Source organism: Gossypium hirsutum, chromosome A06, assembly GCF_007990345.1.
Source record: "Gossypium hirsutum isolate 1008001.06 chromosome A06, Gossypium_hirsutum_v2.1, whole genome shotgun sequence".
Classification (NCBI taxonomy): domain Eukaryota; kingdom Viridiplantae; phylum Streptophyta; class Magnoliopsida; order Malvales; family Malvaceae; genus Gossypium; species Gossypium hirsutum.
This window is the reverse complement of record NC_053429.1, coordinates 15,334,565-15,348,267: the sequence shown is the minus strand read 5'-3', so window position 1 is coordinate 15,348,267 and position 13,703 is coordinate 15,334,565. Positions and strand designations below refer to the sequence as shown.

General features: G+C 35.1%; 1 protein-coding gene across 18 annotated transcripts; it reads left to right on the top strand.

The window, feature by feature from the left end:
* Window positions 1-6,334: 6,334 nt before the first annotated feature.
* LOC107962676 (terminal nucleotidyltransferase 4B) lies at window positions 6,335-13,049 on the top strand. 18 transcript variants are annotated; one of them, XR_005928444.1, is made up of 10 exons: window positions 6,335-6,893; window positions 6,997-7,053; window positions 7,317-7,404; window positions 7,479-7,549; window positions 8,796-8,880; window positions 10,786-10,845; window positions 11,625-11,667; window positions 12,176-12,256; window positions 12,360-12,409; window positions 12,650-13,049. XR_005928444.1 is itself a non-coding variant. In XM_016899144.2 (8 exons), the coding sequence occupies exons 1-7, from the start codon at window positions 6,718-6,720 to the stop codon at window positions 12,455-12,457; spliced, it is 564 nt and encodes a 187-aa protein (XP_016754633.1). In that variant the 5' UTR covers window positions 6,335-6,717; the 3' UTR covers window positions 12,458-12,469; window positions 12,650-13,049. The 18 variants fall into 18 exon arrangements, 7 of the variants coding, with proteins under 7 accessions (XP_016754633.1, XP_016754635.1, XP_040971130.1 ...); XR_005928446.1 differs by having other exon boundaries at window positions 12,351-12,409; XR_005928443.1 differs by having other exon boundaries at window positions 12,351-12,469.
* The last annotated feature ends 654 nt before the right edge of the window (window positions 13,050-13,703 follow it).

Sequence of the window (13,703 nt, the reverse complement as noted above, 5' to 3'; positions counted from 1 at the left end):
ATAGAAAATGTAACGTCCTGATTTTCGGATTTATTCGCGGTTTTCAATATTTTGTAAAGATTTTAAAATTTTGTATTTGGATGTGAAATTAATGTTTTGAGTAGGTAAATGGGCTTATAGAAGGCCCATGTGTTGGCCAAAACCCGGCTGAATTTTTGAATTTTTGGACTTAGGAGTTAGGGGTTCTGGCTAAGTGGCCCTTAAGTGGAGTGATGGGTAAATTGCATCACAAAAAGAGCCTTAGTAAAGTGGCAAGGGTGACGCCACTAGGCTCCTAAAAAGGTGGCATGTGGAGCATTGGGGAAGGCATGGGATCGATTCCCAGTGTTGACAAATAGATGCATTTATTTTTAAGTGCTGGAGGGGTAAGTGTTGGAGTCCAAGTGGATTCTGCTAAAGGAAAGTTTGAATCAGTCTAAATGCTTGAATTAAGGAGTGATAAGGGGAGAGATTTAAGGGATTGGGTGAGAGACTGAGAGTTGGCCGAATTTAGGGAATTGAAGAGGGAAAATTCGGCAGAGGGTTTAGGTTAATATTTCGGCACCTAGGGCTTTGTGAGGTGCCGTTTTCTTCTGCTCAGGCACCACAAGGGTTTTTCTTTTTCTCTCTTTTCCTCCCTAGCCGAAACTTTCACCTATCCTGTTCTTCTTTCTCTACTTTCTTCTCCAAAGCCGTCCATCAAACCTGCTATTCATCAGCACCTTTGCCGAAGTCGCAAAAGCCGAAATCCTGTGATCACTACTTGTGCCGATTTCTTCAAAGCCAGGTCCTTCTATGTTCTTTTGTTTTATTAAATCTACGATTATCTTTTCTTAATCCTAGATACCTGACGGCAATTCTACTTCAAGGTCATAGCCTCATATCGTCATCTCCTTCACCACCCAAAAGCCGAAAGTACCATTGGTTTAGGGGCTTATAGCCGAAACTTCTTCAACCCTTGGATTCGGGTTTTACCATTGTTCTAAGGATAAATCTGCATCGGATTGCTTGGAAATCAAGTAGGAGTAAGGGGTAAGTACTTATCATCTCAGATCTGTTCTTATTTTACGATGTTAGGAAAAGCCGAAATCCCTAAAAAATTAGGGAGGCTGTCGATTTGAGCATAAGGCTTTAAGGATTTGTAACTGATGTTTTCTTTCTATGAATAGAGTCTTCTTATGCGTTGGATCAAAAGTGTGAATCATTGGAGCAATCGGATTCAGAACTAGCTATCAATTTTGGCAAAAAGGTAAGGGTTCAAAGGCTTTTTAGGAACATGGTTCGACTTTGGTTGAGCAAGTTTTGGGTTTACTGATTACGGTTTGTAAATAAGGACTGTACTAATCAATTGTAGGACATCGAAAGGGATCTCGGTAGCAGTCATAGCGAATCAGGTGTGTACCAAACACCCTTTCTTAGTTCAATTCGGCAAAAGCCGAAATGCCGAAATTTCGGCATTTCATGGGCTTGTGAGTATGCGAATGCTCTCAAGACATGGAGTAATTCTTAGATCTAGCACCGCAAGGTGGTAAGTAAGTTTGTGTGACGTCTTAGCGTACTTCGGGAAAAGAGGGCCTCGATGGGTCAAAACTGGGCCCAATGGGCTTACGGACCAATATGGGTAAGAGATGGGCAAATTAGCCTGTTAATTAGATGGTGGAACCAAATGGCATAAAACTGTTGAAAATTTCTGAAGTAATTTGTGTAGTTGCTAAGTTACGAAAATGACCCCTAAAGAGCATAATTACCGAAATACCCCTAGGGTTTAAATTGGCTAAACTGCATGATTGATTGATACTGTATTTTGCATGATATGCTTTTATTAATATCCGTTGCATGGGATTAGGGTATTGATGGAGGAAGTATTGAAGGTGGTTTATCCACGTACTGGAGGCTTTGCCTCAACTTACTGATATTCGAGCAGCGTTGCTGCAACTGTGGAGTGTAGGGCTGGGTGGGTTGAGATATTCCCCACATGGAGTGTAGGGCTGGTACGGGGCAGTGTAGCGGTTGGTGGGTTGAGTAGTCTCCCCAGATGGGTTTGCATGCATTACTACTACTGTTACCTATGCTACTGAACTGGGCCTATGGGCCACACTATTATGTAAAAAGGGGATAAGGCCTTGCTACTGTATTTTGAAAAGGGCTTCGGTCCACTGTGTACTGTTATCTGAGTAGGGCTTAGGCCCAATGGGCTCGAGCTGATTTGGGCTTTGGATAGGTTTCTGTATACACTGAGTTTTCCCAAACTCACCCCTTTTTCTTCCATCCTTACAGGTGAGCCCTAGTTGGTGGACTTGGAGCTGGGCGGGATTTGGAGTGGCCACACGTTTTCTGCAAATTCGTTTTCTTCTGGTGAACTAGATTTTCCATATTTTTCATTTATGGTTTTGGGTTTTTGTAATAAGGCCGCTAATTATTTTTATGGTTTGGGTTGTTTCTTTATTATTTAATTCTATTATGATAAAACTGATCTATGATAACTAACGAAATAGATTAGCTCTAGGACGCGTTTTCAAAAACATTAAGTGATTTCAAAATAACACAAATATAAGTAAGACTTCCGCTAAGCAAACGTTTTCAACCTTAATCATTTTCTTAAGATGGACATAACCAAACGGTTTTCTCAAAATTATACGAGATGTTAGAGTGTGGCAATGGCGGTGTGCATGTCTAGGATTGGATCCGAAAGGAGCTTGGTACTTAAGCAGTCCGACGGACTCACCTCCTCTTCTTCCTGGTTTCCTACCTGGTGCACAGCTTCCATTCACTTTAACCTACTTTTAAAAGTGTCTTTTATAACACCAACTAAGTTTTCCAACTAAGTAATACGGAATGTTTTGAACGCTTCGATGTGGCGCATCAGATCCGGTTATAACGTCTAGGCCGGGTTTGGGGTGTTACAGAAAACATGTATAATGTGTGGAGACACATATTCCTACCAGTCCCAAATGAACGTAAGTGGCTGTCTATATCGCTTACTCCATTTAAGCTGTTACTGAATAGAGAATTGCGTCGCAAACCGAAAGGTCGACCTTTCTTGAGTAGAATATGTAATAATATGGATATTCAGGAAAGAACGAACCAGCGAAATTTGTATGGATGGTGGAGGAACCTAGGTTATACAATTCGATCATGTCCAAACCAATATAGTTGATAATTACTGTAATGAAATGATGTTGCATTATTTCTATTCCGCCTTATTCAAAAGAACTTATATTTTATTAAAAGTATAAAATTAATTTACAATTAAAATATTAAAAACAACTTATTTTTTATTAAATGAAACAATATAGAAACAGTGTCTACAAATATATTAAAAAAACCAATGCATATACAGGTCAAAATCAGTGCCACATGAGGGTGGACGATGATTATGCACTGAATTCCTCCTTGGTTGCTTCGGCGGGGGTTGTGGTTGCTCCGATTGTGGGTGTTGGGAGGATGACCCACCTTGGTAGAATAAAAAATGTAGAGGTGTTTGCATCAACCACGGTGGAGGTGTTTGAATCCCATAAGGAGATGGGGAATGGTAATAAGATGAGCTCACCGACGGTGCCTCGTGCGATCCCTCCAATGACAATGGCCTATATATCATCGGTTGAGTCGTCGGAGTCATCAGGAAAGGAGATGCACAGGGTCATGCATTCCAACCTGCCATAGGACTGGGAAAAGGAAACATATAAGGGTTAGGATACATATAAGGGATAAGATACACACTTGGTTAATCTGAAAGGGCTGTGATGTGGGTGTTGTCGATTGAGGCATTAGGCCCCGCGATTGTGTGAGTACTGTTGATGGGCCCGATGATTGTATGGGCGCTGTTGATAGACCTATCCCATCATCCCTTCTCCTTGGATTTAAAGGGCCCCGTCGTTCCCTTTCCACACAGATTTGCTGACACCTCTGCTCTTTTGACAACAAATATGACTTACCATGGATCCTAAACCATAGCATGTAATCCGGGGTGCACGCTAACTCTGGAACGATAATCGGTTCGTGATCAGGTATATGATCGTACCAGTTTTCCCAAATTTTAATATATTCCAACCAGAATAACGGCCAATTCGTATTCATTAGTCGTAAGTCGATTTTGTGCTGCTTATTGAGCACCTCAGGTTCCTTAGGAATTGGTTGTCGAAATCCAAATTGTCACAATCGACAATAGAATAGTTTACCAATAGGACCTTAACATGCCAAATGTTCAGATTTTGAAAGAATTCTTCCGGAATTACTGCCCGTATTGCCAGATCCTCGTATGCTGTCCATTAAAACTATATGAACGGGATAAAAATATTAGTTATATACGTAATGCTAAATATTAAATACTAAATACTAAATATGAAACGACTATTTTATGTATATATATTTTATTTAATACTTACTTGCGCTTCCGACCGTTGGTCTAATAAAAGCCGTATATCTTCAAGAGCAGTAGGTATTCTAATATAACTCGCCAGATGGTTCCACCTAATTAAATAAAATTTCAGCATACAATTTTATTTTAAATCTATAGAATAATTTTAAAATCAAATAAAAATTTTACCTCGTTATGAGTAGGAATGTATATGGGTGGTTCACTCGAGCACGTAAAAATGGAAAGCGAAACCGAGCCCATAATTATAGTAGTGATAGGCAACCTTCGATTTTGGCTTTATTTGGTCGCGTCACCCGCACATCTCCAATTACAATGTTGCCAACACCGGCAAACACCCAACTAAGTTCGCCAGCTACTCTAAAATCAACGAGTTTCAGCAGTCACCTCAGATGTACGAGGTTTCGTAACAATTTCGGCATCAGGTATCCTCCAATCATCTCAAGGATGTATGCCTGAGCATATCGTATTCTTTTAACTTCAGTCAAATCATTCCCCGACTCCGAGAATTTGTCTCATAACTAGCCCATCTCAATCCGACCTCCATAAATATTATCTAGAATTGCACCCAAAAGATCATGACATATGGCTCCCCAATCAGCAGATTGAACGAACCCGGTGAGTGCTGACCCATCCATCAGCAATCTTAATTGTAACTGGATGTCCTCCAAAGTGATAATACACTCTCTGCATGGAAGATGGAATGTGTGCTTCTCAAGTCTCCACCTTTCTATTAACGTGCTAGTGAGTTTCGGGTCCAACTTGCACCCCTGGCTTATAGTGGCCACGTGCCAAAAACCCGCTTCCCTCAAGTAATTTTCTATCAACGGTGATGACGGACCAGGCATATTCGAATATAACTTTGCAACACCCAATCTACAGACTGTTATAAAAAATTATAAAATTCAAATTAATTAAAATTACATAAATGAAAAAATATTAAATAATATTCAACTTTTAAAATAAACCATTACCATTTTTATTGGTTCGACGGAGATATGTTTAGGATCGAAACCAATTAATTCCCTGGCCATTGCTAACACGATCAAATATTTTTGAAACTATAAAAAAATAATATTAATTTAGAGAAAAAATAAAGTAAATAACTAATTATAAAGAGCTTTGAGAAATTTAATGAGAAATTTGAGAGCTTTAGGGAGAAATTGTAGAGATTTTAGCTAAATTTTGAAGAAATTAAGTGTGAAATACAAGAAGGGGGTTTTATACTCTCTCTTTTTTACCGTTGGTTCCCCTCCAACTGTCAAAAAATGGTCAAAAAAAAGTAGTCATTGGTGCCAGCAAAGCGCACCCCTGGGAGAGCGCTTTGTTGGAAATTTCCCCCTTAAACGCGGCCACGTAGGCGCGTTTTGCCAAAGTTGGCCATTTTCCGCAAATAATGTTTTAATTGGCCCATTTCTGTAATTTTGTTTGGAAATGAACCTTTTTGAGTAAATCGGTCGCAAATCACATTATCATAACCCCTTAAATAAGTTAAAAGACATGCATACAAAATTAGTATAGCATAAACAAAAAATTTAATTTATTATGAAAATGTATTAATCCATAAATAAAATGAATACAAGCGAGATAATAGCCTTGTCCATCAAACTTAATAAATATTATTAATTAACAGTTGACTTATTAAATGGAAGTTATTTGCGGTCCAAAACCATAAAAAAGAATTAAAGAAAGAAAAAAAGTAAAACCTTCAAATGCCAAACCAACTAGATAGAATTTTAGTGTAATGAAAATTTTGGGAAAGATGAATAGTCCACTAATTAATAATAATAATAAAGCTTAAATGAATAATTATCCTTAAACTATATTATTTTTCTATTTAAGTATTAGATTTTTATCAAAAGAAAAGCCAATTAAAATATAACACATGGAATTTTTTTATTAAATTAAATAAAAAATTAAGTAAAATATTTATCATTTAGGGTCCGTTTGGTGACCTGCAAAAGCTTTTCCGTAAAAGTTTCTCAGGCTTTTCTGATCTTTAGTTGCTTGAAAATGATTTTCCAGGGTAAAATATTTTACAAAACACGCGAAAAGGAGGGCTTTTTTTTAAGGAAAATGTCTTACCCTTCTGGAAATCGGTAAGACATTTTCCAAAAATTGACGCTTCTTCTCCCCTTTCCCCTTCCCCTTCCCCTTTTGAAATCGGTAAGCTATTTTCAATGTTGAAGAAGCCATTTTCAATGTTGGCTTATCTTAGGCCACCAACTGAGACTATGGCTTGAAACCCGGGTAGAAATAAGACCAATCGAAAACCTTAGAACCAACAAATCGCAGGGGCGTAACCTGTTGAATAAGCTGTGGGTCTTGAGGCAGATGTGGCATCTTCTGAACCACCGGGGAATATGCTGTGGGTCTTGAGGCAGATTGGACATATTTTAATACTTCCCACCATGATGGGCATTGCAGAAATAGTGGACTTCTGTGATTTTCTATCCCCTACTCCCGAAGAGCAAGCAGCACCGATGCAACTGTGCATTCTATTTTTGATGTTATCAAGTACATATGGCCTGCCTGCAGGGTATGATTGGCAGCCTCTCTTTCTCTCATGCACAAAAGCACACACTTATAAAAATGCATACATAGTGTACAATGCCAAATGGTAATGAGTTGTTGCTTTGCAGCCAGAAGTTTTTAGGTCGTTCAGGACAGGGCTTTATTCACCAACAAGTGATATTGATGTGAGTAGTTTGCTTCCTTTTATCTCATAAGTTTATGTCTCGCAACTTAAACTATATCAATGTTTAATCTTGTTATATTGTAGCTTGCGTAACATGGTTGATTGGTTTTTCATTAGGATTATGAAATTTAGTATATAGATCTTCTACTATGGAAACGAAAGAAAAACAATAGGCAGAGGAAAGTTGACCCAAATTTTTGTATTTCTCCCCTATTCTGTATGACTGACATTCTTAAGCCATTTGTTTCCATTTTATGTAGGTAGTGATTCTAGAGTCAGGTATAAAAAATCCACAGACTGGTTTGTATGCTCTTTCCAAGGCATTATCTCAAAGGGGAATTGCAAAAAAGATGCAAGTATTTTATTTTTTTGGAAAGTTTACTGATACAATAAAGTATATTTAGCTAACAATTCAATTCCTATTAGGTGACTGCAAAAGCTCGCATGCCAATAATTAAGTTTGTAAAAAAGAAAAGCGGCGTCGCATTTGATATAAGGTAGTTCTATATTCCTCTTGCCCTCTTGTCCTAGTATGTTTCAATCCAATATCTCATCTAAAATTCTCTTCACCTCTGAAAATTTCTTAATTTGTTTTAGTTCTGGTATGAATATCATTATAAAAGACACTGGATTAATATGAATGTAACAGCCCAGTTTAGACCCTATTTGGAACAGTGACTTCGGGATCACAAATTCGAGCTAAAAAAATATTTAAAAATTATTTTATGTGTTTATTATGTGTGAATTTATATCTGTAAAATTTTCGTGTTTTAATTTTATCGTTTGGGTATCCGATTAAATAAAAGGACTTAATCATGTAAAAAGAAAATTTGATGGTTTATAGTATAAGGGCTGAATTGTTAGTGGCTTTTTAAATTGAAGTATTTAAGTTGTAATTAGTCATTTGATTACTAGTGGGACGGTGGTAAGTATATACCATATGGTTTTATAATATTTTATTAAAGATATATATATGTGTGTAAATTAAATATTATTTTATATTAAGGTGTAATATATATTATAAGACATAAACGTGAAAGCCATATCATGTGCATTAGCTTATTGTTTGGTTGGTAAAGGATATATATATTATATGATTTTATTATTATTTCAAATGTAAAAACTAAAAATTATAAGCTTTATCATATAAAAGATATTATAAAGTAAAATATGAGTGGGCATATGTTTTATTTCACCCATGCCGAAACAAAAGAAAAGAAAAAGAAATAAGGGAAGCTTAGGTTCGGCCAACTCTCAAGCTCAAATCCAAGGTTCGTTTTTTGTCGGTTTTTGATAATTTTTACGTTTTTGAGATCGTTGCTTCGAGTACTTCAAAACTCATGCTTAAAATTTGAATTTTGATGAATATTTTGAGTTATGCCATTGATGGAGGCTTGTGATTTTTATGGTTTGATGGTGAAATATGAAAGATAGGTGTTGGGTTAACATATTTTTGTATTGGAATTTTTTATGATTTTGAGTAATTAGGACTTAATTACAAAAATAAAAATTTGAGAGACTAAAATATGAAATTGATGAAATATATGGACTTGTATGGGTATGGGTAAAATTCGGCCCAACATGGTTATATTGAAATTTTGTATATTTTGTATTTTGTGCAATAGGGATTAAATTGTAAAAATTGTAAATGTCAGGGGTAAAATGGTAATTTGCCCATTTATGTGTTTTTGAACTAAATTAAATGAAAATATGTTTCAATGAGCTTAATTTGAATATTTTTAGATCAAGAATCAAAGAAATCGGATCTGGACTAGGGAAAAACGAAAGTTGTCGACTAGTAGCTCCGTCCCGTTTTACGACGTCTGAGGTAAGTTTATAAGCAAATACACATGCCTAAATGTAGTTAAATGTTAAGTATATATGCTGGTATATAATATATGAATTTATACTTGTAAATGCCGAATGTTTATGAGTTTGAAAACTATGTTCGAGCTTTCGATTCGACCGAGTTACGACGTTCGAAAGCCCTGTATGAATCTTAGGAATAGTTAGGATACATATGTCATGATACAGGATTCCGACATTTGTGTTCCTTGTGTATGATTATTGAACCGAAAGTTAAAGGGTAGATGTACATTTTGTGCTTATATTCGAATGAAGCATTTGAATTGCTAATGTGATATGTTATGTGAAATGTGTTAACATGTGAATAAATAAGCAAGACACTGGAAATGTATTCGGGCTAAAGACCCGCAGGCTTCGTGCTAGAAATGTATCCGGGCTAAAGACCCGCAGGCTTCGTGCTGGAAATGTATCAGGGCTAAAGACCCGCAGGCTTCGTGCTGGAAATGTATCCGGGCTAAAGTCCCGCAGGCTTCGTGCTGGAAATGTATTCGTGCTGGTAACATAATTTTGGGTTTTATACCTAGCAGGCCAAGTGCCGATGAATTTGACAAAAGTATACAATTACAAGATCCTACACTAAGTTGACAAATTGAAAGTGCATTACATATTAAGTTGGTCAAGTACGTATCATGTACTCGTATGTGATTTGATTTGAATTAAATTATAAGTATATAAAGTGATGCATCTGTGAATAAGTGTTATGACTATATATGTGATCGTGATATATTCGGTAAATGTGTGAAGTTATGTGAAGTGATTCTATGTTTATATTCAAATATAAATACTTGGTCCTTGTGGAAAGATTTGTGGAAGTATATGATTTATTTTTAGGTGATTACGATCGTGGAAAATTAAATGTGAATATGATTTTATATTTTATTCGTTTCAATGAAACTAAAGCTGTTAGTGAAGCATTTTAATGCCTGTGTTATTTGAGTTCGATCTTGAATGACATGATATACATGTTTAGATAATTTGAATGCAAGGAATGTGTGAAAGAGCAAATTGTAATAAATCTGCTTGGGATAGCAACAGTAGCGTGATTTTGGAAAATCACCATAAATTGTAGAAATTGAATTAGAAGCTGAATAAATTATGTAATTAAAGCTTAATGAGTCTAGTTTCTTATAAAAGAAACTTTGTAAGCAAAAGAATTGTAGATAATGAGATATTTGAAGTGACGTAAGATAAAGTCAAAATAACCTTGAAATCCCCTGTTCTGTTTTTAGAAAATCATTGTAAATTGTACAATGATGATTATAAGATAAAATTTATATACTTAGACTCCTTAATGAGTCTAGTTTCAAATGAAATAAACGATAACATAATTTGAATTCTGTATAATGATAAAATTGATTTGTAGTGAAGAGTAGTCTGAATAGTCAAACAGTGAAACAGGGGAAACTTCAATAAAAATCTGGTATTGATTGGTCAAACAAAAAATTTTGAAAATTTGATGGATGGAAGATATGTGAGTCTATTTTCAGGGAAAATTAACGGCACTTGATTTGGAGTTTCTTAGCTCCAGTTATAAATAATTTAGTGACTGTTGCTCAGGAAGACAGCTTGTAGTGAATTTGTGATTTTGTTGCAAACATGGTTAAAACTAGTTAATGAGATGCTTTTCGAGTTCTTATGATCTTATTTGTGAATTGAATATTTGGTTTTAATTGAGTTCAGATTCAAGTGAGATGAATTTGCTAAATATGCATTATGTTCATGGATACTTGGCCAAAATGACAATTACCTAGGAATGATTTCTTGAAAATTTGAAATAATTGATCTATAAGTAAATTAATTGTTTGCATTGCTTAAAACTTACTAAGCATTGAAGCTTACTCCGTGTTCTCTTTTCCATTTCTTATAGGTTTATCCTTTAGTTCGAGTTGGAAGAGCCGGAGATATCATCACACTATCGAGTCATTATGTGAGTTGAGAAGATTGTATATCATCATGGTTTAAGGCATGTATAGGATAGACTATAGGTAAAATGATATTTCGACTTTGTATACATTATAGCCATGCGAAGATGGCTTGCTCATTTTGTTTAGAGAAGCCTTATAATTGAACTAATGTGTTGATAATTTATGTCTGGTAAGTATCTCTGACCTTATAGAAGTTTTGTTCAGTCAAGTAATACCTCATAACCTTGTTCCGGCAACGGATTCGGGTTAGGAGTGTTACAATGAAATTTTAGTAGTGAGGTTTTTTGGAAGATATTATGGTAGGACTTTTGAATTGTCTTCATTGTTTTCTTTGAGGTCCATGATAATTGGGAGGTCCAAGTAATTGGAAATTCCATAAAAAAAACTTAGTATTTGGATATTAGTAGCGAATGAGGCTAAATAGTTTACCAAACATAGAAATTTTCTTTGCTTTTTATTTCAGGAAGATGAGATTGTCGAGAATTCATGAACAAGAAATCTTGGTCATTTTTTCTCTAATCAATAAACAGTTCACTTGATTGAGATTCCTATTTTCTTGAATTTTCTTGATTGACAAGATTTGATGGGATGCTTGGAATTTGATGAGGGTGGAGGCATGTTTAGGTTCCTAGATTGACTTATAGCAAATGTGATAAGTGCACCAAAGAAAGTTGTTTATCTCCATCTTGGTTTGATATGGCAATTTAAAAGCCATGTTTCATATTTTCTTTAGCACTTCTGTCTCACAGTTTAATATTTAATTGGGTGTTCAATATTGCAGCTTTGATGTGGATAATGGACCAAAAGCTGCTGAGTTTATCAAGGTTTGTTACAATTACAAACTTTCCTGTGCTCAGATGTTTCATTTGTTAGTGGTGCTTAAGATATAGTTATTTTAATCCCCTTTTTTTGTCAAATGAGGTCAATTAAGTTGGACCATAGCCTCTTCCTTATTACAATTTCTTCTGAGTCAAGTTTCATTTTTGGCTGCAATTATTCTTGAGGATTGTGCTCCTGTGTTGAGTTTGATTATTTGCTTGCTTTATCTTCACCAATGGGAATTTTGATTATTTGCTTGCTTTATCTTCACCAATGGGAATCACTGCTTAATTTTCATTTATTTCCTATGTCTACTTTTGGATTTTATGTAAATCATTTTGGTTCGATTAACTCATGTTCCTCAAAATTAAGACTACTGTGGTTTTCCTGTGGTTAATTAAAGCTCTGCTTATTTAGTTTATTTCTTTGTATGTTCCACAAACTTTGGACTTTTTTCTAGATATTTTCTTTGTTTTTTCTAAATTTAAACTTTTCTTATGTGTTTTCTCTTAGGAAGCAGTACTAAAATGGCCTCAATTACGACCATTGTGTTTGATCTTGAAAGTATTTTTACAACAGAGAGACTTGAATGAGGTTTGAGTTTATCAATATTGATGATCTGTTCGTTTTGTTCAAAAAGTAGTGTTCCTCTGTTCTTGATTTGCAATGTTTTTTGAAACTATGCAAGTATATTCAGGTGGAATAGGTTTATATGCTCTCCTTGCAATGATCATAGCCATGTTGCAGGTATGCATTTTCGGATTTTCGAGAAGGCATTGGACTCTAGCCGGCTGATCTGTCAGCATAGTCTGTATTCACTTTCATATCGAGAATTATAATTTTTTTTGCAATTACGTTGATTCTGCTATAATTCACTTATGAGTCCACATAAATGTTAAATGAACACATACATGCCATGCTATTTTCTCTCTCTGAATACAATCAAATCTTGTATTTATGATAAACAACTTGTGGTTCTTACTGCAGAAAGTTTAGAGCGGTGGTTAATGCAGCTTTGGAGGCCCATCTGTACTGTCCGCAGCTATATCTTTATAGCACAGATGATAAGGTCGTTCCGTATAACACTGTCCCCCTTCCTCTACTGTCAAAACCCCAACAGATGTGATTTGTAGCTCTTCCCTTTAGCATTGATGACCAACTCAAGGCTCGACATTGCACGTTCTACATGGTGGCCATAGGCTATTTCAGTTACTAGCCAACGGCTGGTTTTAATTTTAAAGTTATTTGGTGCTAGCAATGCTTGCATTGAGTTACTGATTGACAAACATTTGAAATAACATGCATTAAGACGCACAAACATTGAAAAAAAGAGTATTGTAAATATTTCATTAAAGAGATTTGAAAGAAGAATGGATAGTTCTATACTTATGTCAGACTTATTTATACATGCTTTTTTTCTCTTCATGTATTTGGCATTATGGATCTATTTTTCAGAATTCATAAATTAAAGCTAGTCCGAGATTATGAATTTATGGTTTATGAAATTTTCAAAGCTCTATCTTACAAGACATGCGTCGAAGTGCAGTAATAGTTTTTGGTGCTTTAGCAAAGGTTTAAATATTTCACATTTTGCATTGTTCTTCTTTTTATTATCTGATGTATATTCTAGCTTAATAATTGAGTATTATTATATATTTAATTTGATTTATTTATAAATAAATCATTGTAATAGATGTAAAAACGATTTAAAATATAAATTTATTAATATATGTAAAAATAGCTTTTCCGAAAAATATTTTCAGGTAATCTGCTAAACAATAGAAAATATTTTATGCAGATTCATCCAAACACCATAAAAGTAAATCATTTCTAGAAAAGTAAATCATTTTCCAGAAATAATTTTCATGAAAGCATTTTACTGGCAAACAAACGGGGCCTTAATAATTAATATTTACTTTTCCCTGTTTTTTTTTTTACATTTTCTTCCTTGCTGTCTTCATCCTTTAACCATTGCTTCACCTTCATTGCAACCTTCAAAGACAATCGTCACCCTAATAATTTATGATAACAATTTTTAAAA

Excerpts from the sequence above, each read along its gene's own strand:
- LOC107962676 (XM_016899144.2), top strand. The coding sequence starts at position 6,718 with ATGCTGTGGGTCTTGAGGCAGATTGGACATATTTTAATACTTCCCACC. Across the intron at positions 11,668-12,175 it reads AAGCTGCTGAGTTTATCAAG|GAAGCAGTACTAAAATGGCC; the intron begins GTTTGTTACAAT and ends GTTTTCTCTTAG. Across the intron at positions 12,257-12,409 it reads AACAGAGAGACTTGAATGAG|GTATGCATTTTCGGATTTTC; the intron begins GTTTGAGTTTAT and ends GCCATGTTGCAG.